Raw genomic sequence first — 25,986 nt, 5'->3', positions numbered from 1 at the left:
TTTTTCCATTTGCTGGTGTTTAAGTCTTTAAAATCTCCCCCTCTTTCTATGCAGTTTAAGACATGACGTTGTAACTGCTCAGTCTTTCAAAATAAATGTCAAATTGCAAATTAAATATAAATGGTAAAATACATTACATTACATTGCATTTATTTAGCAAATGCTTTTTTCCAAAGTGGGGAAACAATTCAAGCTACACCTACAGTTACCTGAAACTTCCACACCTTTCTATGTTTCTTAATGAGAAAAGATGAATTGGACCTCTCCCTTCTTGTTTGCTGTCGTCATGGTTATTGATGTTTGCTCACACACATCAAGATTCAGTTTCTCTTGGACAATGTCCAACATCACAAGCATCAGACTCAGAAAAACTCTCCACACTTTTGTCTTAATGTTGGAGAGGGCATGTAAACTGTCTCGTAATTTGACTCTCCAACCAAATCCTCCAAGCGTCTAATATAAGCAGTGTAGTTTAGATGATCTCAGGAGTTCTGCTCTGTTTGTCAGTGACTCATTTTACTTGCTATCACTTACACTTCCTCCTCAAGATGAATTTATCAGCAAGCAAAAATAGGGTGGACTTTAACTGAGAAGCTTTACTGATGATAGAGTGAATGTCAGTTGTGATTAAAGTGCCAGGATGTTGTTTTATGTCGCCATCTGCTCGCCACATGCTCTACCTGCAGTGCCACTCCATATGGATCATAATGGGTATCAAGGCTTACTCTTGGGACTGTTGTTAGGCCCTGGTTCATGTTTAAATTCTGCATGCATAATTCAGTCAGTGAAAAGAAAGAAAGAAAGAAAGAAAGAAAGAAAGAAGGAAAGAAAGAAAGAAAATAAGAAAATGAGAAAACAAACAAAACAAACAAAAAAGGGAGACAAAAAACAAAAATATTTTTGTATTGAGGATGTGAATGTTGGCTAGTAGAAGTCACTACAGAGCATAACAGGGGTTGAATCCCACTTGGGCGAAATCCAGTTAGCGCCACTGGTCACTTGTGTGGTGTATCCTTCATCCCAAAAATGATTCCATATTGAAATTCAACAGAGAGAACTACCCATCCACCAAAGACACAGGTGTGGTTATTCATGTGAATGTATGTGGCTACATTCCACTGGAAGTGTCATTTTATACTGTTAAACATGCACACACTGTAGGAAAACATCACCAGCTATCAGAGTCAAATCACCTTCTAGAACATCCCAAAAAGCTACAATAAAAAGGCTTGTAAGAAAATTGTGATATTAAGAAGAGAGTGTGCATTATAACCACTATTAACCACTAGAGGAAACCAAAGCACTACAAACTGCACTCATTGGCCAGTTTAAGAGGGATTCACATCATAGATCCAACTGCCTGACCAGTGAAGGTATGTAAGAGCAAAAATGAATTAACTGGATAATAACAAAAACACCAGCTTCATTTCCTATCTGTTTCAAAATCTCTCTCTCTCTCTCTCTCTCTCTCTCTCTCTCATTGACTGGGAGCCACCCTTTTTTTCTTATCATTTCTACAGCTGAACTGGGTTTGATAGATACATGATAGCGATTTTTTTCCCCCCAAGATCAACATGTGATTGCAGAACACAACCCATCATCAACTCAGATGAGGATTCAAAGTCAAAACACGTTTGATGTAGCAATATTTAACAGTTATTTAACAGTTATTTAACAGAGAGAGAAACGGGACGGCCTTCACTGTTGGTGTGGAGAAAGGTCAAAAGAAATGTCAAGTTCAAAAATAGTTTTAAATTTTTACATCTGTTGTATCTGTTGGAGAGTTATACCTTTTATTGCATTTTTAATTTTCTTTTAAAATAACAGGTCAACAATCCAAACGCCAAATAAGAGACACAAAACTTTTATTCACTTTTTCATTTGCCTCTGCTTTGCATTATCATCAGTTGGTGGAGAAGCTGTTGATCAATACATAACTGTTACTCAAACACTGATGGTTTTGTCACTGAAAAGCACAACTGATCAAAGCGATTAACTGATGAACTGATCAAAGCGATTAACTGATTAACTGATCAAAGCGATTAGCTGATCAAAACGATTAACTGATCAAAGCGATTAACTGATGAACTGATGAACTGATCAAAGCGATGAACTGATGAGCTGATTAAGTGATGAACTGGTCTAAAGAGGTTTACTGGGTGATGGCTGAAGCAGGAGGCTCCTCAGTGCCAGTCCCCTCAATGGCAGGTGGGGAGGGATGTATCAACTTCAGCTTCTCCTTCACAGCATCATACTGTTTCTCCCACTCCTCTTTAGGGAGAGAGGAAGGATTGATCTCCAGGAACCTGTAGGCATCTTTGGCCTGGACGCTGAATACGCCATTGGCTTTCGCACATGCGGCACCGAATTTTGTCCAAACCTGTAATTTAAAGGGATGCACAGCATAGTTTGTAAGCAGTTGACTGTGCAGGTGACAAGGATAGCCTATTTGAGTGCTGTTATTACTGACAATCACTGTGATATTACAGCATCCATTTAAATTTAAGCATTAATGTTTGTCATATCAGTCAGGATTGTTCAAACTCTGTCACACTTTGCAACTTTACCTTTGCGGCTGTGGTGATTGATTCCAAAAATACATCCTTTAAGATGTCTAGGTCGTCAATCATGTCTTCCCCAACAAAGGTCTTGTCCCTCAGGTAATCCAGCATTACACCAATTTTCACCCAGAATTTTTGTAGCTGGACCAGAATCTGCTGGATTCTGGAGAGGCAAATCTGAACCTCATTCAGGTGCTCTGGGGATGGAATTGAACCTGGGAAGATAGTGAAAATGATTAATTAAAAAAAAAAAAGCTTAAAAATGACAGATTTGAAAAGAATTGTTCAGTTTCCTCAAACGGGAAAATTCATTTGAATCTGACTGAATAAGGAATGAAGATTTTAGTCGTATTGTTTTCTGTTTGAATGTGATACATCAAGGTGAGTACATCACAGTAATTCTTAAATCTTATTTTTTCATCCCATTACTCAAATATATGGTTCGGCCCAAATACGGGTTAAACAGTCTTTTTTTTTTTTTTTCTTTAAGGTACTTAAGATCCATCTTAATACAAGTGAGCACACACACACACTGTGAGCTAGGAGCAGTTGGTACCGCAGGCGCTAGGGGACCAGCTCCAGGTCTTTCTGCCATTGCCTTGGTCAGTGTCACTGACAGGAGTACTAATCCTTGCATGTCTTTGTGGTTAGAGGAGACTGAAGCACCCAGAGGAAACCTGCGCGAACATGAGGAGAATGTGCAAACTCCACACAGAAAGGACCTGATACGACCGGGTTTTGGACCCAGGGCCTTCTTGCAATGAAGCAACACTACTAATCACTGAGCCACCACAAAGTCCAAAGGATAACCTGTTTTTGTCCAGAATGGGGTGGGATTTGAATCCTGGTCTCTGGATCCAAGGTGAAAGGCTCTACTGATTGAACTGAAATCTACTGCTTTAGTTCAAGTAACATTTGAATTGTGTGTTTGTCTGTGTGTCTGTGTGTGTGTGGTGTGCTGCCCACTGCCCCTGCTTTGTGTTTGTGTGTGTGTTTACTACCAGTGTGTAAGGACGGGTTAAATGCAGAGGTTAAATTCACTGCTTGCTGTTCACAGTGTGTGTGTGTGTGTGTGTGTGTGTGTGTACGCGTGATCATGGAGATTCTATTCTATTCTATTCTATTCTGTTCTATTCTATGTTTCACCAACTAGTTGATAAAATTTGACTCTGAGATGTTTGAGAACAGGCCAAACTGATTCTTACCCAACTCCATTTTGGCTTTTGCTTCTTTCATCTGCCAGCTGAACACCTCATTCTGTAAGGTGTACTCCCTCTGTTTCAGTGCAGTTTTCTCTGAAACGAGTAAATTGATCTTGTTCTGCAGAGCCTGGATTCTGGCTTTATCCCCTGGGTTTTTGGCTGCCTGGACGATGGAGGAGATTATGGCTCCAAGAAAAGGCACCATGGCACTCAGGATGCCAAGCCCAGTGCTCCTTTTAGAAATGGCTCTGACAAGCTCCTCAAGCTCACTGTTTTTGTCGTTAATTTCTTTCTCTTTATCTGCCAGCTCTGCAGTAACCTGTTGCAGGTCTTTCTTGTGCTTTTCCACAATGGTTTCAGCTTCATTAGCTTCCTGGTTTCGAGATTTAATCTTTCTGTCAGTTTCAGTCTTCTCTGTGATAACATCACTGGTGGTTGTGGCAACATCTTTGTTGAGTGAATCATATCTAAATAAGAAAAGATCAGAAGAAGAATCAGTTATTTATTTTCAACGTGTTATCTCCCTATTTTTCTGTTTTGGCCCTGTTCTCTGTATGTCTATTCTTTAAACCAAAATAATCACAGAATAGAGTGCAAAAGAGAGAGGGTTCAGGAGGTTCTATAACTGTAACCAATAGTCCAGCAGGTAAGAAAATACAACTATAATGTATCAATGTGCCTTAGCAGTAAGTTTTTGAATATCACAAAGATATAGGTTTCAAAAGCTGTTTGAAATCTCAGAGACAGATTTTGTACAGAGTCATTCTAATAATTTAAACAAACTTCTGAGACATCATAAAGAGAGCACATTGCTAATGTTAGCAGTTAAAGCCCGTGCTAACCACTGAGTCACTGGGCTACATGGTGCCTCAGTGGTTAGCACTGTTGCCTCATGGCAAAAAGGCCCTGGGTTCTGTAGGTACAATAGCAATCCTAATACAGGGGCACCAAAAGTTGTAGGTCTCATATAAATCAGTCTCATATAAATTAGTCTCATAAAGTTATTAACCATTAATTTTGGTGTCTAATACTTTATAATTAAACCACTGTAAAGGAGAGCGGCCCCTTTAACTGAGGGCGGCCCCTTCCCTGTCCATGTAAAAGCCATACGGACGATCAGCCAATCAGAGCGCAGTGTACAAGAGCAAGATGAAAGAAGAGAAAACAAGTTAGGACTGGACACAAATGGCGATAGTGAGAAGCCATTACGTTTTTCCTTGTAGTTAGCGAGTAGTTACAGCTTTCCCTGTGCGCGTTCATGACTGTAAAGTAAGTAAATTTGTTTACGAAGTTCTCTGGGCCGTGTGCTGTAAGCTTGTGTTGTTGTTACCCATGTTACTTCTCACTTACTACCGAGTACAGCGGGGATAGCCCCCCGAAGTTGTTTTCAGTTAGCGGTATTGTATAGATGTCGTTATCCTTAGAGTAATATTTTCAGACATCCACCATAATTAGTAATGTTGAGAAATCAATATTACGCGTAGAGACGATTAATACGCATAAACTCTACTCTGCGTGAATGTAAATATGTCCCAGTTTGTAGTTTGCAAGCTTACGCTGTGTTGCCGTACTGTGTCCCGTCTTGTATAGAAGTATGTCAGTTATGCTATGTCTGATTGCACGATTGTACATATCATAACCCTGACACTCATGAACAAGCAGATTAATGAAGGCAGCTGGAGTACTCTGATGGCAGAGGTCGTCACTCACTGAATATTGCAGCAAAAACAGACAAGACAACAGTATATTCCAAAGATACTACTTATTATTATCATGATCAACACTACTTGGCAAACTAATACTGAATCGGTACAATCAATAATCAGCATCAAGTACAATGATCAAGGCACAAATGGTAATTTGATGATAATGAGGCCCCCTCCTGGAATCGCAACCTCATCGTGGTGGAGGGGTTTGTGAGTCCCTGTGATCCTGGGAGCTGTTCTGCCTGGAGCATTAAGCTCCTGGTAGGGTCACCCAAGGCAGAGAGGTCCCAGGTGAGGGGCCAGACAAAAAGCGATTCAGAAGAGCCCTTATGAACAGCACATACGAAGAAACAGGCACCTCGCCCGGAATAGGGAGACCGGGGCCACCTCCTGGAGCCAGGCCTGGGAGGGGAGCTCGTCGGCGAGCGCCTGGTGGCTGGACCTGCCACGGGGTCCGGCCGGGCTCAGCCCGAACGAGCAACGTGGGGCTGCCCTCTCGTGGGCCCACCACCTGCGAGGGGAGAAATAGGGGCCGGGTGCGATGCCACACGGGTGGCAGGATGGGGCGAGGGCCCCAGCGGACTGGACTTACGGTGCAGAAACTGGCTTTTGGTACGTGGAATGTCACCTCTCTGGGGGGGAAGGAGCCGGAACTTGTGCGGGAGGTGGAGCGATACCAACTAGATATAGTTGGGCTCACTTCTACGCACAGTCTTGGCTCTGGAACCAAACTCCTGGATGGGGGCTGGACTCTGTCCTTCTCTGGAGTTGCCTGGGGCGAGAGGCGGCGGGCAGGTGTGGGGTTACTTGTTAGCCCCCGACTGAGCGCCGCCGTGGTGGAGTTTGTCCCGGTGAACGAAAGGGTTGCCTCACTGCGCCTTCGGGTTGCAGGGGGGAAATCTCTGACTGTCGTGACGGCGTACGCGCCGAACGGCAGCTCAGAGTACCCAGCCTTCCTAGATACACTGGAAAGTGTCCTAGTGAAGACACCATCTGGGGACTCTGTAGTTCTACTGGGAGACTTCAATGCTCACGTTGGCAATGATGGAGAGACTTGGAGGGGAGTGATTGGGAGGAACGGCCTACCTGATCTGAACCCGAGTGGTGCTTTGTTATTGGACTTCTGTGCGAGTCATGGATTGTCCATAACAAACACCATGTTCGAGCATAAGGTAGCTCATAAGTGTACCTGGTACCAGAGCTCCTTAGGCCAACGGTCGATGATCGACTTTGTAGTTGTCTCATCAGACCTGCGGCCGTATGTGCTGGACACTCGGGTGAAGAGAGGGGCAGAGCTGTCAACTGATCACCACCTGGTGGTGAGTTGGATCAGATGGCGGGGGAGGCTGCCAGACAGACCTGGTAAACCCAAGCGCATAGTGAGGGTGAACTGGGAACGGCTGGCTGAGGACCCTGTGCGGAAGATCTTCAACTCACACCTCCGGCGGAGCTTCTCCCTGATCCCGAGGGAGGCTGGGGACATGGAGTCTGAATGGACCCTGTTCAGAGCCTCCATTGTTGAAGCGGCAGCATTGAGCTGTGGCCAGACGGTCGTTGGTGCCTGTCGTGGCGGCAACCCAAGGACCCGGTGGTGGACGCCACCGGTGAGGGAAGCCGTCAGGCTGAAGAAGGAGGCCTTCCGGGCTTGGCTAGCACGGGGGACTCCGGAATTGGCTGAGGGGTACCGGCATGCCAAAAGGGCAGCAGCAACGGCTGTCATGGAAGCAAAAACTCGGGTATGGGAGGAGTTTGGGGAGGCCATGGAAAAGGACTTTCGGTTGGCCTCAAAGAGGTTCTGGCAAACCGTCAGGCGACTCAGGAAGGGCAGGCAGGGCCTCGTCCAGGCTGTTCTCAGCAGGGACGGGGAGGTCCTGACCTCAACTGAGGATGTGGTCGGACGGTGGAAGGAACACTTTGAGGAGCTCCTAAATCCGACTGACACGCCCTCCATAGAGGAGGCAGGGCCAGAAGAATCAGGAGGGTCGTCACCCATCTCTCTGGCAGAGGTCACTGAGGCAGTTAGAAAACTCCACAGTGGCAAGGCGCCAGGGGTGGATGATATCCGCCCTGAAATGCTGAAGGCTTTGGATGTTGTTGGGCTGTCATGGCTGACACGCCTCTTCAACGTCGCGTGGGAGTCAGGGACAGTGCCTGTGGAGTGGCAGACGGGGGTGGTGGTCCCCATTTTTAAAAAAGGGGACCGGAGAGTGTGCTCCAACTATCGGGGTATCACACTACTCAGCCTCCCTGGGAAAGCCTACTCTAGGGTATTGGAAAGGAGACTGCGGCCGATTGTCGAACCTCGGATACAGGAGGAACAATGTGGATTCCGTCCTGGCCGTGGAACAACGGACCAGCTGTTCACCCTCGCACGGATACTGGAGGGATCATGGGAATTTGCCAATCCAGTCTACATGTGTTTTGTGGACCTGGAGAAGGCTTACGATCGTGTCCCCCGGGGTGTCCTGTGGGGGGTACTGCGGGAGTATGGGGTGCCGGGTTCGCTGCTGCGAGCCATTCGGTCCCTGTACAGCCGCAGTGAGAGCTGTGTCCGTATTCTCGGCACAAAGTCAAGCTCATTCCCGGTGAGTGTTGGACTCCGCCAGGGCTGTACCTTGTCTCCGATCTTGTTCTTAATTTTCATGGACAGGATCTCAAGGCGCAGTCGGGGTGAGGAGGGTGTCCAGTACGGTGGCCTTAGGATTGCATCTCTGCTTTTTGCAGATGATGTGGTTCTGTTGGCCTCATCAAACTGTGACCTCCAGCACACATTGGGGCGGTTTGCAGCCGAGTGTGAAGCGGTCGGGATGAGGATCAGCACCTCCAAGTCCGAGGCCATGGTCCTATGCCGGAAAAAGGTGGCTTGCCCCCTCCGAGTTGGGACTGAGTTCCTGCCTCAGGTGGAGGAGTTCAAGTATCTTGGGGTCTTGTTCACGAGTGAGGGTAAAATTGAGCGGGAGATCGACAGACGGATCGGGGCGGCGGCGGCAGTCATGCGGTCGTTGTACCGGACCGTCGTGGTGAAGAAGGAGCTGAGTCAGAAAGCAAGGCTCTCAATTTACCAGTCGATCTTTGTTCCAACCCTCACCTATGGTCACGAACTCTGGGTAGTGACCGAAAGAATGAGATCGCGGATACAAGCGGCGGAAATGAGCTTCCTCCGCAGGGTGGCTGGGCGCACCCTTAGGGATAGGGTGAGGAGCTCGGACACCCGGGAGGAGCTTGGAGTAGAGCCGCTGCTCCTCCGCATTGAAAGGAGTCAGTTGAGGTGGTTCGGGCATCTCGTCAGGATGCCTCCTGGGCGCCTCCCTATGGAGGTGTTCCGGGCGCGACCAACTGGGAGGAGACCCCGGGGAAGACCCAGGACACGTTGGGAGAAATATATATCTCGGCTGGCCTGGGAACGCCTTGGGATCCCCCAGGAGGAGCTGGTGGATGTAGCCGGGGAAAGGGATGTCTGGGCGACCCTCCTCAGCCTGCTGCCACCGCGACCCGGTCCCGGATAAGCGGGAGAAAATGGATGGATGGATGGATGGATGATAATGAGGCTATGTACAAGTATTCAGTGTAAGACTGAATGAGTGTAAGGGCAAAAATGTGTGTGTGTGTGTGTGTGTGTGTGAGAGAGAGAGAGAGAGAGAGGGAGAGAGAGAGAGAGAGAGAGTGTTCGTGGGTGTGTGTGCAGCTGCGCACTGAAAAGAGAAGGAGGAGTGAAGGAAAGAGGCTGTGTGCAGGTGCACATACAAGAGGTATGTGTGGAATGTCTGTGTCTGTACAAGGCACCACAGAGAGTGGGGGTGAGCAACAAGAGGCATGTGCATGTGCGAGGGAGAGAAACAAAGGTTACCATAATTTCTTAAAATATTAAAGGTGAATTATTTGAGTTATGCCAGTGTAAAAATGACAGTTCACTGAAGTCAGTTTGTGTTTATCGTTCAGTATAAATTTTGTGTGGAGCTTGCATGTTCTCCTCCAAAGACATGCATGCTAGGATTAGTACTCCTGTCAGTGACCTTGACCAAGGAACTGGCAAAAGGACCTGGAGCTGGTCCCTGGCAATGGTGGCTACCCACTGCTCATAATGTGTGCGTGTGCATGGACATTTGCTGTGTCTGTATTCTATGTAAAGAGAAAAAAAAGTCTTACCTCTCCTTAATCTGTTCAACTTCAGTGATGATCTTGGTAATCCAAGCTTTTGCCTTCTCCAGGTACTTCACAGCGAGTGAGGGCTTGTTCTTTTCCACTGCTGCTTTCAGCATAGGGAACAGAGACTTCACCAAGTTCTCACTGGTACCAACACACTGTATGAATGCGGAAAAGACAAAAAGGACCTTAGCTTAAATATTGTGTCATCAGACTTAATGCAGAACATGGACAAACAACCAAAACGATTTCTTGGATTGCTTGTCAAAAGTTTTGTTTTCTTATATCTTTACCAGAAAGGAGAAATGCTATATGGATGCATATTACTGCTCTCTCTTGCAGGCAACATTAAAATAATTTTCTATTAGAAAAAAAAAATAACAAAAAAGACACACATCCATATTTACACTGTCACATATTTTCTAAGGATTACTGACTAAACACACACACACACACACACACACACACACACACACACACACAGAGTGATCTGTGTATAAAATTGTGTGGAGACCTGACAAGCCTGTGGGGTTGTTACCTTGAACAGGAGAGCCTCTGAGGAGCCAAAGAGGAGCTGAGTCTCCAGGGCCCTGCTCCGGAGCAGCCTCTCCAGGTTGGGAAAGCCGGCCAGACACAGATAGGACACATGGTAAAGTAGAGCCGTCCTCTCTGCTGCTGGCAACAGCTCCTGTATGAACTCTGGACTCCAGGCTGAGCCACTAAGTACCACTTCTGTTAAGAATGGGGTAAAGAAAAAAAAAAAGAAAAGCCCAAGAAAACTACATTTCTTTTCACAGAACTGGTGTGGAGGAATGTTTGGAAAATGTGAAGAAATGCAATTTTACCCTGGCTGTCAGCCATGATTTCAGTGCAGGGTAGTTTCCTGACAGATGCCACAGATGACAGTTTCTCCAGAGGAGACTAAAGCAATGAAGTATGTTACAGATTACATTAGTTCATTAGGCCACAGACAGTGATAAAAAAATGTGGAGAGAGAGAGAGAGAGAGAGAGAGATTGAATGACACTTAAGGCGCTTTCAGACCGAACAGTTCTAGGGTCTCATTTGATAGGAACTACCCCCTGGGGAACTTCCCCTAGAACTACATATGTTCTAGGGCTTTTTTTCTGTTTGCATTCGCACCGCCATTAGGAATGCTTAAGCCAGCCGACGGTATAGCAACATCACGCTAAGAGCTGTTGTTGACGGCTTACCAGGATAGCTGCACATTTACAAATGTAATGATTTTTAAGACCTTTTAAATACCTCCAAAAGGAAAAGAAATACCATTACTGTGGCAAAAGAAATCGACAAACTAGACTACAGTATACACAGTTAATGAGTTTTGTCGAATTTGAATGACAGAAATATTGAGTGCACATTAGATAAAATATGACTGCCTTCTCATTAACAAAAATAAAACTGTATGGCGATAGACCCAGTCCAATGGAAAAAAATGTCCCCCTGCATTTACCACCGCAGTAGCAGTGAACGCCTCGATGGGCATAGTACTTTTCGGGTGCTTGCTCGCAGCGTCGTGCCCCCCCCCCCCCCCCCCACCCCCCCCCCCCACCACAGCCCTCAAATCGTAAGCTGGATAAACACATTCTTATTTTAGGTTAAAATGCGGATCACAGCCACACAAGCGAACACACAAGCACCTACTGAAGCGGAGTGCATGCTACCTCTTCAACGCACATATATACATTGGACGTTGCAGAAATGGTCATTGTTGGGGGATATAAAATAACGGGGAAATAAAACATAAATGTCTCCCCTCCTACAATTCCAGACATTTTTAGACATGAATATAAAAAAAACTAAATGTAAGATGTTCTAAGACTTTATATTTTACACGGATCTTTAAAAATGGCGGTTGCAATCATCTATACCCGCGTCTGGACCAATGGCTGTAGACCTACGCCACAAGGTTCCTACTGCGCTGCGAAAGTACCTACCTTGAAGTAGGAGCTAAAAAAGCCTCTCAAAACGGTGTTCTAAGAACTATGATCGTTCTAAATTCCTGCAGTGCAAACATGCGAAAAAGGGGGTATTTTCTCCAACAGTTCTAATAACTAGGCAAAGTTCCTCCAGAGCGAAAAGTGCCTTTAGTAGTTGGTAAGATGAGACTGGGTCCTCTCAGGGGTGTTGTGAGTGCTGTGCTCCTTGAAGTATTAATACTATCACAAGTGCCACGCCTTAGACTTCTGAGAAAATCCATCTTTGCATTCCTTACAGTGATGTCATGAACAACATAAAAAAACAGGTTCTTAGTCAAGGCAGATGTACCATTATGCTGTAGCTACAATTGCAATCCTAACACAGGGACACCAAAAGATATAGGTGTGATAGGATTAATAAATCAGTCTCATAAAATCAGTCTCATATAATTTATTAACCATTAATTTGGATGTTCAATATTTTGTTAATTAAACAACTAAGATTAATGGGATACGCTAGCTGTAACACTGTGCTACAGTCTTAGAGAGTATTGCAGTACTAATATACTACAATTACACTACTAAACCCATAACACTCATGAACAACCAGGTTGATGAAGGTAATTGGGAGTGCTTTGATGGCAGAGGTTGGCATTCAGTGAATACTGTGGCAGAAACAGACAGGACAACAGTTTATTTCAAAGATACTATTTATTAACACAATCAACACTACTTGGCAAACTAATACTGATATGGTACAATCAATAATCAGCATCAGATAGAATGATCAAAGCATAAATGGTAATATAATGGCAGTGGTGGAGGAAGTACTCAAACACTGTACTTAAGTAAAAGTACAAATAAAAGACAAAAATATACTCTAGTAAAAGTACCACATTAACCTTTTTACTTGAGTAAAAGTAAGTAAGTAAGTAAGTACCTGCTTTTAAATATACTTAAAGTATTAAAAGTAAAAGTACTTGCTGAATGTATTCCCTAATGCAATGGTCTACAATATCATTAAGTGTGCCTACTGTATGTATATTTTGTTTAATACATCAGTAGTATGGGCTGTGCCATTTTAATTAACAATGCTGCAGATGATGCTACTGATAACACATTCCACCACTGTATAATGGTGATGAGGCTTTGTACAAGTATTCAGTGTAGGACTGAATGAGTGTTAGAGCAGAGATGCGTGCGCGTGCGTGTGACAGAGAGAGCGTGCGTGTATGTGGGCGTGTGCCCACAGAAAAGAGAAGGAGGAGCGAGGGAGAGAGGCTAGAGGTATGTGTGGCATGAGGATGTAGTGTGCGAGGCACCAACGAGAGTGGGGATGGGCAACAAGAAGCGCGTGTGTGTGAGAGAACAAAGAATCTCTAACTTCAGAGCTAGTCTCAAGCAAGTAGGCACTAAACTCAGCAACTCTACACAACCCTTAACTCACACTGTAATCCCGATGTTGGAGGTGTGCAATCAGAAAAAGGGAGTTAGAGAGAGAAAGAATGCCTGCCAGATCTATCCTTCATATCCTTCACTGCAGTGCGATTTCCAGGTCCAGGGGGAAATTCTTTTCCTTGACGCTTGAAGATCTTCATGGTTCGGTCGCTCGTCCGATGATCTTGAAGCGTTCTTCATTTAATTCGTCGACCTTTTAAGAAATAAAAAGGGATCCAGTCGCATTTTCTTTCGTTGAACACTGTGCGTTACAGTGTAATTAGCCGGTTGAAGTTAAAGTCACAGCTGCGTGAGAGAAAGTACATTAAAACTTTGGCCGTACAAATATCTTGCTTTGTTGCATCCCTGTTCTTTCCTTCGGCAGAGAAACAGTGTCTCTTTGTCCAGATAGGATCACTCACCCGAGAGATCCAATGCCAGGGCGTAACGGTGTATCTTTAGGCAAGCAGGAACACCCGCTACAGACACCTGCTGCTAGAGCGAACGCGTGAATTGGAGAGCTGGAGAGAGAAAGAAATTGGATTTTTACACGGTTTTACGGTGAAAATTGCGTCATCGCTGTATCCAGTATGTGGCTCCATTGCTGTATCCAATACCATTACACTGAAAGCTGAGAAGATGGGTACAGATTACCCATGGGGTCAAGCAGGGAATTATGGGTAGTATGGTCTACGGGCTTTGCAACCCCTACACAGGTAACAGACTTATAAATGAATTCTTTGGAAATTGTGAATCTTGCCATACTTAAAAAATCATGTCAGCACAAGAGTGTCCCATCAAAACAAGGAAATGTCACACGATTCTTTTTCTTATATTTGGTCGCTTCGCAAGAGGAAACTGGGCTCAGGGCCAAGTCTTAGTTCATGTGAATGCTGCACATTGGTTATCTGCCCAAATTCTTCGAAGCTTTCTGGCACGCAAAGGCCCAGCAGGAATATGATACTGTAACCGCCTTCTTCCCTGGCGCCAGAAGGTACTCACGAGTCACACTCCTATTGATATAATAAAACTGAATCCTGGGTATCTTACCGTTGATGGTGAATTGGCTGGATCTCCTGTTTACCACTAAAATTAGGACCTGTGGGTCTAGGATTAGAAAAGGTGAGGACTGCAGATACTAATGGGCGATAACAAAAGGAAAACCTAAGTAAGATGAGAATAAACTAAATAGCGTGGTGCCTCCACTTAAGAAATAAGTGGGGGGCGGGGCCCAACACCAGGCCAGAAGGGATTGCCAGCGCGCCACAGCTGAGTACCTGAGTCAGGAGAGTGTAGAATAGAGAGAGACGAAACACAGGGAGGGAAACAAGATGCACGCAACAAACGAACCCACAGTGCACCACACGTAACAATGACCAGCTTTTTTTCACTTTTTTTGTGTGTGTTGTCCTCTGCTACAGATCAGCTCAGTCAAAACCTGTGACAAGACTGACAATGAATTTCTCACCACCCTGTCAACATCACCATCTCAAGAGATCCATCACATGTAAGATACTTCTCAAACTGGACACTGTGAGGAAATCGACATTTGTACTAACTTCTAACATCTTCATGAATATCTAGTTTCTTGCATTGAGTTCCTGTCTAAAAAAAAAAAAATATATATATATATATATATATATATATATATATTGTTTGTTGTCTCTGAGAATTAGCTACTCTCAGAGGACTCCAAATTTACCTTACATTAATCACCATAGCTGGCTGATCAGTTTAACTGTCAAACTTTTCTTGTACATTATTGGATATCATTTGGATTTATTAACATGATGACATTAAGGTTAGAGGTTTATGTGTAGCTGCATGCAGAAGTTTATCAGGCTTTGATGAGTGAAGACATTTAGCGCTAATGAGAATCAAGACTGATATACTCTTTTAACAAGTGGAATGACATTAAAGCTTGGTTTATATTTAGACATTTAGATTTATTCTCAACTTTCAAATGCTGACTCGATTGTTTAGTTAAAGAGAGAGATTGTTGAGGAGTTGCTATGCTGATACATCAGTTTTGTTGAGTGAAGACCAGAGACCGTGATACCATTTACTCAGTGGCTTTTACCAACTAAATGCCACAGAGTCAAAGGCAGTTAACTCTCTGGAGTCTGAGACCTGTCAGCCACTTCTGAAGTAGTTTTACATGCCTTCACAGTTTTATAGATTTCACCTATCCAAAAAACATTGATCCCAAAGTGCCACATATGCTCATATTCAGCACAAATTCAGCATTAGTAATCTGAGAGCAGTAAGACTTTCATTAATCTATTTTTTGTTTAAGAAACAGCATTAGGAAACATACACTAATGGAACCTGTGTTAATGATGCAAACTCACCAATAGATGGCTGTGTTGCAAATCAAAACTGGATATTTTGTCTCAAAATGTTAATGGGGGGGGGGGGGGGGGGGGCTGGAAAAAATGTATGTGTTGACAGTGACTGTTGTATCTGACAAAAAATAAATAAACACATTACATATGAACTTGGTTCTCTATGATAATTTTTATAACATGCCAGACAAATGATTTACCATATCAGAACATCATCATGTTTGACCTTCATGTGTTTTTTTTTGTTCATTTTATTCAAATTTTTCTGTCACATATTAACCCACTTCTGTATACTCCACCCCTACCTACTGCCTGGATGGTTCAGATGTTCCAGTGTATTACTTATCTTTCTATGATGTTCATGTCATGGCCCTCCTTTATCAATACTATAAATCTATGCTGATGCTTATACTGTCCTGTGTGCGTTGACTTTGTATGATGTAGATCTCCTTCCCTCTATGATGGGTATGACTTAGCACATATTTTGTGCTACTTAATATCAGACTTACAAGACTCAGTGAATCATCCAAGACTCATTGAATCATCACCATGAGGGAAGAGAAAAAGTAAACAAAGCATGACTGCTCCTTGCCCCAGTGCTCATGAAGTGCTCACCTTGTGTTTTGTTAATTCTATATTACCGTTGGAGTTTTAACATAGCAGGACAGGTGAAGTCAAGTGCATGATGTAGATTTCCTTATGTCTTTGATGGGTACTACTTAGCACTTGACTGCGATACCTGTTGCTGGTGGTACTCAATCCTTTATATTATGGGGGCTTCTGACCCACTTCTCGTTCACTCTCTTATTTTCCTTCAGTATTCTTGCATTTGTACCTGGTCTAATACGGAACTTACTGGTAGTTCTTATGAAACAGACAACTCCTTAATGGCTGTATGTTTGGTTTGCTTTCTGCCTCTTTTAGAAATTGTTATGGATTAAAGCATCTGCTGAATGACTTAATGTAAATGTAAATCAGTTCCATGTTGGAGAGAGAAACACTTAAAACTGCTGAAAGATGAGAATGTATTTGTTTACACTGTTGGGTGTATGGGTGCACTCTTTGAGGCAGCTTTAAGGACAGCCAGGTAACCTACATGTTATGAGCGAATCAGACAAAGAGGGTTATGAAGAACTAGGATATTTTTCAAATACTGGTGAGCATTTAAAACTTTGAATGGGAGCTGCAGTCATTTACAATCAAGGCTTTGAACCGGTTCAAGGAACGAAAATGAGAGCCAGAAACAATCAATATTTCGCTAGGAACAAAAACGAAACCAGAAACATTATATTTTTTAATGTTCTGGAACAGAAACATTTATTTGCAACAATGGTCATCAGTTAAAAATGTTCTTTTGGTTCTATGCTTCTTTCACTTATTAAAACAAATGAAATATTTTTTTTATGCTTGCAGTAACTTTGGTGCAGAGTTTACCTCCTGTCTTCCTCTGAATGTTGCTCAGGTCTACGGACAGAAATTTAGCGGTGGCACGCCGTAATATAGTGTGAAAGTGAAATGTGGTGCAGTCTCCCCATTTGCATCCAGATGAGGGAAATATAATGTTATGCACCTTATGAAATGCTGGTCTTAGACATCAACTTATTCAGCATTTAATAGATAGGCTACCATGTAAAGAGAACTAATGTTGGAAATAGCTAGTCAGCTCCAGTGAGGCTAAGCATAATGTGCCCTTCATAGTCTATTAGCAAGCTTGTTAACTGTGGCGTTACAATGACAGTTTCTCAATTTTGCCATTTAAGCATTTGTGATTGAAAATCGCAAAACAATCAAATGACCGGGAGCCACAATGGATTTCGGCCTAAGGACAGATTGGACTACAGAGCTCCTTGTTAGTGATGCAGTGCGTTTTTGTGATGTTTTGTGACAGTAGCAGTAGAGACAATAGAGTAAAATATCTACCAATAGACATTTTTATCCGAAAGATACATATTGTCATGTCACACAGCACTACATGGAACGTTATTAACTGGTATTTCATTTGGCTCCAACCGGTTCGTGAACGATAATTTTAAGGTGGAACTCAAAACCGGGAACGTAATGATTCTGAACCGATTGAAAAAAAATTCTGGTTTGAAGCCCTGTTTACAATCAATGCAGATTTGATCAGGAAGCCAACAGAACCAGACAGATTTGGGCTATTGTGTTCAAATTTTCTAGTGATAACACTGTCTGCACTGTGACAACACATTTTAAGCTAGCCAAAACCTCTTTAGGCGACACTGAGGAATAGGTAATACAGTTGGACAAATCACTTGGCTTAAGAATTGGTTTCTTGCTCAGGGGTCTGATAACAACCACTTTCAGAGATGTAAGTATATGCCCACTGACTTCATATTATTTTTATTTTATTTTATCTATATTTTATTTCTATTTTATTTTATCTATTTGTGTGCTTCCTTGTTTGTTTGTTTGTTTGTTTGTTTTTTCAAATGTATCATATTACCAGTGATTTGCTGAAAACAGGGATCAGTTGTGAATTTATTGACTGTTCTTGTGGTGTTGTCTTTGGACTGAGATATCATGTACTTTTTCTTTTTTACATTTTATCATAATGTTATTAGTCATGCACATTGGTCACACTAGTCAGCGCTGATGCCTTTTGAGATTATTGTTCCACTAAGTGCAGAGGAAATGTTTATTCTACAACAAATAAAAACTGGCTTGAAATAATCAAATCCTCAACACTTTGGCTTCAAATATCTTAACAGTTGATCAAACTTCTTAACTCATCATGCTTGGCCCAATGAAAGTCAGTGAACGGTAATCAGTCTGAGTTCTTCAGCAGCACTCTATTCACTTCCCAACCTAGAGAGGAGTGTGTTTGTTCTTATGCATGTGCTGTATCCCCTTGACGGTTCCTATTTATAAATATGCACAGTGGTTTTAAACACTCTGGGTAAGTCTGACTCACAATGTTTTTACTACATCTGAAATTAATAAAAAAATTGCATTTGAAAATGTTTAATTAGATACACGAGGTTAATATGTGAGCCCAGTACCTCTCACTGCTCTGTTTGTAGTGTAACCCTCAAACGCTCTCACACACACACACACACACACACACACACACACATTTTGATTGTGAAATATCCTGAAAATTTTGGACAGATCTAGAGTCTCACTTTATACTCTTTGTACTCCTTTAATCTTAGAGATCTTATCTGTTACTATTATAATCCAGATGATGGTGCTCTTGAATATCTGATTCATTGCATTATCCTATATGCAAAGGGTTTTTTGTTTGTTTGTTTTTTTCTTTTATAGTTGTCTTTTAATAATTTTTAAATTACCTTTTATGTTCCTCATACACATTTGCATCATTTAAATTTGATTTATATGTGCTGCTATTGTTTAGCTGAATGTTTGCATATTATCCTTTGTTAATACTAAAAATTAATTTTAAAAAACCTCATATAAAAGTTATATTCTGTATTAAAATACTGCATAACAGATGTGCAATAAGTAAAAAGACAATATAATGTATTTGCATTTATTTATTTATCTTTACTGTTCTAGTTTCTGCTAATTCTGTTTTTAACTTGTTGCTAAAAATTTTGGAGTAAATGGTTCACTGAGAATTATCCCGCAAGTCATTCTCGACTGATTTTCGCTGTGTGCTCTGCCTCTCTGAATATTTTGTTCTTTTCAGTAGGATACACTGTTTTCTGAAAGAGTCAAAATGTCACATAATGTTACATCGACCATCCATATATAAAATGTTAGCATCATAACAAACCTCTGTCTTTATATATTATTCGCAACTATTCTTTATAGAAATATTTTTCAGTGAGCATAAAATATAAATAATGGAGAAAAAATATCTTGTGGCTCCCATGCCCTAAAATACCCAAAAAGAAGAAGTGTGAACGATGCGTGTTAAGGCAACTGCCATTCTCCAGACTCTGCATGCTATTCTGGAAATTATGCTCATGTAGATCCACACCAAGGACCTCTATTAGGAGAGAAGAGGTGAAAACACACACACACACACATATACATAAATACACAGGCACCCACACACACACACACACACAATATGTTGTGTACATGATTCTGGCCACCAGCAGCGTTTCCAAAGTTTGGGGGAAAAAAATGAGTTCTATCATTTACCCAAGATTGGCTTTGGCTGAGCAGTGCTGTAAGTTATATGCTGTGAAAGATATTTGTGCAGGGTTAAGTCATCACACATCAAACAGAATGATCCTTCCATTGTTTCACAACAGGGTTATGAACTTCAGTGACAGAATGACTCGCTCTTTCTGTTCTCTTTCAGTTAGGTTGACATTTTGTCCCTCATTCAGTGTCAATATCTGGTACTGGAACTGTGAATTCCTACAGGTAGTGAGTTAGATTCTCTTTCACGGTGTTTTACTGAATGTTACACACACCTTGATTAGCAAATGTATTAAACTTTTGCTGTGCTTAGCTTCTTTGATTGACTGCAACCAACCTATACATATTTATTCTCTGTAAAAAGGAGCACAGTTTTAGATTAGATTAGATTAGATTAGATTAGATTAGATTAGATTCAACTTTATTGTCATTGTGCAGAGTACAAGTACAAAGCCAATGACATGCAGTAGCATCTAACCAGAAGTGCAAAGCACAGTATTATTTACAGATAAGTGCAGATATAGTGAGTACTGCAGTAAGTGATGCTATATCTTACAGTATGTACAGCATTATAGACAGTGGTGAGCAATATATACAGATATGTATATGTATATATATTAATTATGTTATACACAGAGGTGAAGCTGACAGAGTAGACAGAGGAGTGTATATGTATGGGTTGAATATACATAATAGACAAAATATTTACAGTATGTTTATGTACAGTTTAAATAGGGTACTCTGAACAGCATGAGAGGTAAAGCCAGTGCAAAAGAGCAGAAAAACAGTGCATATAATTACAGAGACAGTGTATATAAGTACAGAGACAGTGCATATAAGTACAGAGACAGTGCAGTGGAGTGTGAATAAAAGCTTGGTGCTGTGGTGTGGAGTTCAGCAGGGTCACAGCCTCATGAAAGAAGCTCTTCCTGAGCTGGCTGGTGCGGGAGCGGAGGCTCTTGTAACGCCTGCCAGATGGGAGGAGGGTTAAGAGTCCGTGGTGAGGGTGGGATGTGTGTATGTGTGTGTGTGTGGTAAAGAACCGTGGTTAGGGTGGGATGCATCCTTGATGATGCTTTTCGTTGGCCCAGGCAGCGTTTAGTGTAAATGTTCTCAGTGGTGGGCAGTTGGGTGCTGGTGATCCGTTGGGCAGTGTTAAGGACTCACTGGAGGGCTTTACGGTCTGCTGCGGAGCCGTTGCCATACCACACTGAGATGGAGTTGGTGAGTATGCTCTCAATGGTGCAGCGGTAAAAGCCCACCAGTATCCTGGAACACAGATGAGCTTTCTTAAGGCTCCGCAGGAAGTAAAACCGCTGTTGTGCCTTTTTGATGAGGATGGAGGAGTTCAGGGACCAGGTGGGCCTCTCAGAATCAAGTAAATAGACTCTCTGTAAACCTAGAACCAAGAAGTCGAGGAGAACAATCAGGAAGTGATCAGACTTTAGAAGTCAGGCTGTACTTCTTGCTCTAGCATGCAGTGAAATGTTGAGTCTGAATCTCCATGTGTAATAACACACTATCATATATAAAACTATCCTAAATTTCTACACGACAAACAACAAAATTATGAAATCTGGATTTGTGAATGTAATAATAACATGATGTGAATATTTGACTATGTGATACATTGATAAGAACACAAAGATTACATATTTACAGATTATACATTTGCTGAATTTACAGATTTTGCCTGTAAATTCAACTCTTTTGTGTTTTTTAACAGGCAACGGCTGTGCAGGGATTGAAATCAAGCACTGTGATTTCCCTGTTTATTTTTGTGTTCATAATCTTTTTAGCTTATTATCTATCTATTTATTTATTTATTTATTTATTTAATCTCAGAGGTAGGGGAATGATATAATCTCTTTGAAGATTTTGTGTGACAAAAAAAAAAAAAAAAACCAAGAACAAAACCCACAAAACAAAACAAAACAAACATTGCTTGTGACTTGCAAATGCTTGAATACTAGCTTATGTTGGAAAAGTTCAATTAAAGTTATATATGTTTTATGTACATGATTATATGTGTATGCTATACCACATACCGTGAATACACTATTCTTTTGTGATGATGCAGGGTTTAATTTTGTCATGAAAATAGGTTTCACTAAACAAGATGCCACAGCGAGACATTTGAGGTGAAATTTAAAAGCAAATAAGACTCTGTGATCACACAAACTGACTGACTCAGTGCCCCAGGAGGTTGTTTGTTCCTCTAACTTCTCTCTTTACTTGATGGCATACCAAAATGCACGTACAACTCCTACACATCCCCCTAGGTACATATCAACGCATTCATTCCCATATACATTCCATTCACGGAACTAAACGGTGACTCACGCGCAAATTGACATTAACTGGAGGGTTGAACAGAGTGCACTTGCTCTAGTCTAGGGTGTGAGTCTGAGGTGCTTGTTATCTATGGCAGACATGGTCAAAGGCCTTGTGTAGCATGGGTATATATTTGAATGAGAAATTGAATTCTTTAGGCAGTAACATCAAGACCCAGACACAGTGATATCTTGTGTGGAAGGAGCAGCTCTTCTCCTCTTCTCTTCTTCTTTGTTTATACCATCACTGAGCCTCAATAAACGAAGAGCACTAGCAAAATCCATCCCTCTGCCTTTTTATTATTTTGACCAACAAATGGAAATGCCCAACACCTGTGACCCCCAGGCCTTCAAATACACAAAATGAAGTGTGAACTATACCTGTGTGAAATGTGAACTATACCTGTGTGAAGTGTGAACTATACCTGTGTGAAGTGTGAACTATACCTGTGTGAAGTGTGAACTATACCTGTGTTAAGGCAACCGCCACATTCTGATCTTAATTCCACAGAGAACATTCTACTCGACCCCCCACATCCTCACACTCTTAATGCCTGAGAGGCGTAATGATTAATACTGATTAAAGTTCATGCAAGCAAAACACTCATCAAACCTCTACACATATAATGTGTCATCAGGCTATTAGGCATCTACACCCTCAAAGTGAGGAGGTCGAACAGATTCTTTCTGCGTAGCATGCAAATGGGAGAGTAAGTGTCACATTCAGAAGGTATTGAAGGCCTTCTAGCATTCCTGTAGTTTGGCTGCCGTTGTAAAGTTTGGCTTCGCGGGTTCTGCACTCGCATGGTTCAAGTCCTATCTGTCTGACCGCTCCTACCAGGTCTCTTGGAGGGAATCGGTCTCCTCCACCCGCACTCTACACACAGGTGTCCCACAAGGGTCAGTACTTGGTCCACTCCTCTTCTCCCTCTACACCAGATCACTTGGCCAGGTTATCTCCACCCATGGCCTCTCTTACCACTGCTACGCTGATGACACACAGCTGTTCTTCTCCTTCCCCCCCTCTGACTCCCAGGTTCAACCTCGCATCGCAGCCTGCCTAGCTGACATTGCCTCCTGGATGTCTGCTAACCATCTCAAACTTAACCCGGAGAAAACAGAGCTCCTGTTTTTTCCTGCTAAGAACTCCCCAGCGATCGACAATACAATCACCATCGAGGGATCTGCAGTGTTTCCCACCTCAGCAGCCAAAAACTTTGGCGTCACCCTCGACAACCAGCTGACATACTCCGGGCACATCGCAGCAGTCACACGATCCTGCAGATTCGCCCTATACAACATCAGGAGAATCCGCCCTTTCCTCACGCAACAGGCAACCCAGCTCCTAGTCCAAGCGCTTGTCATCTCCCGCCTGGACTACTGCAACGTTCTACTGGCTGGCTTGCCGGCCTGCGCCATCAGGCCGCTCCAGCTCGTGCAGAACGCTGCTGCACGCCTGGTATTCAACCTCCCTAAGCACTCTCATGTCACTCCGCTGCTTACTGCACTCCACTGGCTTCCGGTAGCAGCCCGCATCCAGTTCAAGACACTGGTGCTGGCCTACCAGGCCACAAGAGGCTCTGCCCCATCATACCTTCAGTCTCTTATAACGCCTTACACCCCAACTAGGACCCTCCGCTCCACGTCCTCCGGACAACTGACGGTCCCCTCACTCCGGGAACCCGGCAGCCGCTCCTCCCGACCACGCCTCTTCTCTGCCATTGCCCCGAGGTGGTGGAACGACCTCCCCCATGCAGTCAAGACTGCGGAGTCTCTTACCATCTTCCGCAGGAAACTGAAAACCCACCTCTTTAGAACACACCTGTCCCCCAATGCCTAACCTCCCTTCCCCCAATGCCTAACCTCCCTTCCCTAGAGAAAAAAAAAAAAAAAAAACCTTTGTCTTGTATTTCTGTTTGTAAAAGTATTCCAGGGGCGCAATGCGAAAGGGCAATTTGACGCTCAGTCTTATTATGATCTCTGTTGAAGGTATTAGAAATCCGACTGATGCACCAATTGTAAGTCGCTTTGGAAAAAAGCGTCTGCCAAATAACTAAATTGTAAATTGTAAAGTAGTGACAGTCTTAATATCACAACACACAAATCTCCAAGTGAGATGAAGGAACAAGGAACAGCACTGCTCCCAAAATCAGCATCAGGACCTACCGACCACAGGCTGAACCACAGGCCACAGTGCCCCCAGCAAATTACTAGGCCAACCACTGTTATCTATCACAGGTTGGAGCTGAAAACCTATATCAGTGATATCATGCATGGTTTTTACTGGGGTACTGTACTTAAGTAGAATTTTCAGGTATACGCATTTTACTGAGTATTTATTTTTCTGACAATTTTTTGCTTTTACCCCCTACATTTTAATACAAATATCTGTACTTTATATTTTTGACGCCTCTGTTGGTCTCTCTGTTTCCTCTGACATTCTCTCGCCCAGTGACCTGTCTTCCCGCTTGCTTCGATGTGCAGCTAGTATCTGACAGACAGGGGTTTCATTTGTAAATCCTCTTTATTTTCAGGAGCTTGTCTCATGTCTTGATTCCTCTGTCCCTGGGATGTTGTAATTGTGAGGAAAACCTTTCAGTCCAATTCACTGGCAAGAGGACATACTACAGACGCCTGTTCCACTTTCATCTTTGACTTCTTGCAGGCAAATTCCTGCACACACTCAACCGTCACATTCTTGCATACAAGAGGAGGTATGACTTACCTGTTGTAACCACTCCCTTAACGTATATTCTGCCTAATCAAGTTTTAACCTGCAATTCAAAGTGTCATTTTAGGTTGAACGGTGGAAAATAACAAGAATGTGATGGTTGAGGGGTATTACTGACCTGTTGTCACTCACTCACTCCCACACACATGAGGGTAAAGTATTGTTCATGTGTGCGTGTGTGTGGGAGTGAGAGAGGTTGTGTGTGTGTGTGCATGTTCAATACGCAATTACAAACTCCTGAGCTTACAGACAGTCCAAACTTGATTAGAATTTAATAGAATTGATTGCTTAACATGCTCAAACATTATGTTTCACGGAGAGCAACTCAACGGAGTCAAAATTAGGTAAACTAAGGATGTTAGGAGAAAATGTAGTATTATAGATTAGAGCTACACCCCCTCCTTTCTTTGCTGCCCTAGCAACACAGGAAAAGGAATAGTTAGGGGGTAAAGCTTCATTTAAAGGAAGAAAAATGTCTGGCTTTAACCATGTTTCACACAAACCCATCATGTCAAGGCTAAGATCATTGATCAGGTTGCTAACAAGCAACGCCTTAGGTGAAAGTGATCTGATATTGATAAAACCTAACTTCGGCTTAACCGGGCTTATAGTAATCATATCCGGGGAGGGAGTCAGTTGAATTGGAACTAAATTGCTATGAAATATGGTCTATTTGACGCTAGACTGAAATGAGTGGACTAAGAACACAGAGGCCCTTTACAAGAAGGGCCAGAGTCGGCTCTACTTCCTGAGGAGACTACGATCCTTCAGTGTCTGCAATAGGATGCCTCAGATATTCTATCAGTCAGTGGTATCCAGTGCCATTTTCTATGCAATGGTGTGCTGGGGGTGTGGACTGAAAGCTGGGGATGCTAACAGACTAAGCAAGCTTGTTGGGAAAGCCAGCTCTGTCATAGGAGGTGGAGCTAAACTAGACTTACTGGGGGTGATGGCAGAGAGGAGGATGCTTAAGAGACTGGTGAGCATCCTGAACAACTACACACATCCCCTTCATGACGAGCTTGTTAAACTGAGAAGCACCTTCAGCGGCAGGCTGATCTTCCCCAGATGCTCCACTGAGAGATACAGAAGGTCGTTTCTGCCGACAGCCATCAAATCGTACAACTCCTCCCCTCTCTGCCGCAGCAAAGGGTTAGACTGACGCCTGATGCCCTATGCTGCTCCTTCTTCAGCGTAATGATTGCACTATGGACAACTGCATAATGGACAATAACTATTTCTATATATCTCACTCCTTTTCACAGGTATCTGGTTTAGAACAACAACATATTCTATTGAACATGTGACAACAATGCTCTCTATTGCACATTACACACCGCACAATAGTGATAATCTTACTACTACTGCTCTATATTGTGGCATATTCCTTATATTCATTATATACTATGTATATAACTCCTGCACTATGGCAATAATTTTCTATCTACCTCAGTA

At 42.8% G+C, this 25,986-nt stretch overlaps 1 protein-coding gene across 1 annotated transcript in view; it reads right to left on the bottom strand.

Moving 5' to 3' along the window:
- Nucleotides 1–2,152: 2,152 nt before the first annotated feature.
- LOC115821781 (uncharacterized) overlaps nucleotides 2,153–25,986 on the bottom strand; it is a 43,903-nt gene continuing 20,069 nt past the window's right edge. The window contains exons 4-8 of the mRNA XM_030785572.1: nucleotides 10,151–10,411; nucleotides 9,616–9,770; nucleotides 3,767–4,230; nucleotides 2,568–2,776; nucleotides 2,153–2,380 (exon numbers count right to left, since the gene is read on the bottom strand). Coding sequence (XP_030641432.1) covers nucleotides 2,153–2,380; nucleotides 2,568–2,776; nucleotides 3,767–4,230; nucleotides 9,616–9,770; nucleotides 10,151–10,411 — 1,317 coding nt within the window. The remainder of the gene's footprint in view (nucleotides 2,381–2,567; nucleotides 2,777–3,766; nucleotides 4,231–9,615; nucleotides 9,771–10,150; nucleotides 10,412–25,986) is intronic.

This window comes from Chanos chanos, chromosome 9 (assembly GCF_902362185.1).
Source record: "Chanos chanos chromosome 9, fChaCha1.1, whole genome shotgun sequence".
Taxonomy (NCBI): domain Eukaryota; kingdom Metazoa; phylum Chordata; class Actinopteri; order Gonorynchiformes; family Chanidae; genus Chanos; species Chanos chanos.
The sequence above is the reverse complement of the archived record's forward strand: the minus strand, read 5'-3'. Positions and strand labels throughout refer to the sequence as shown.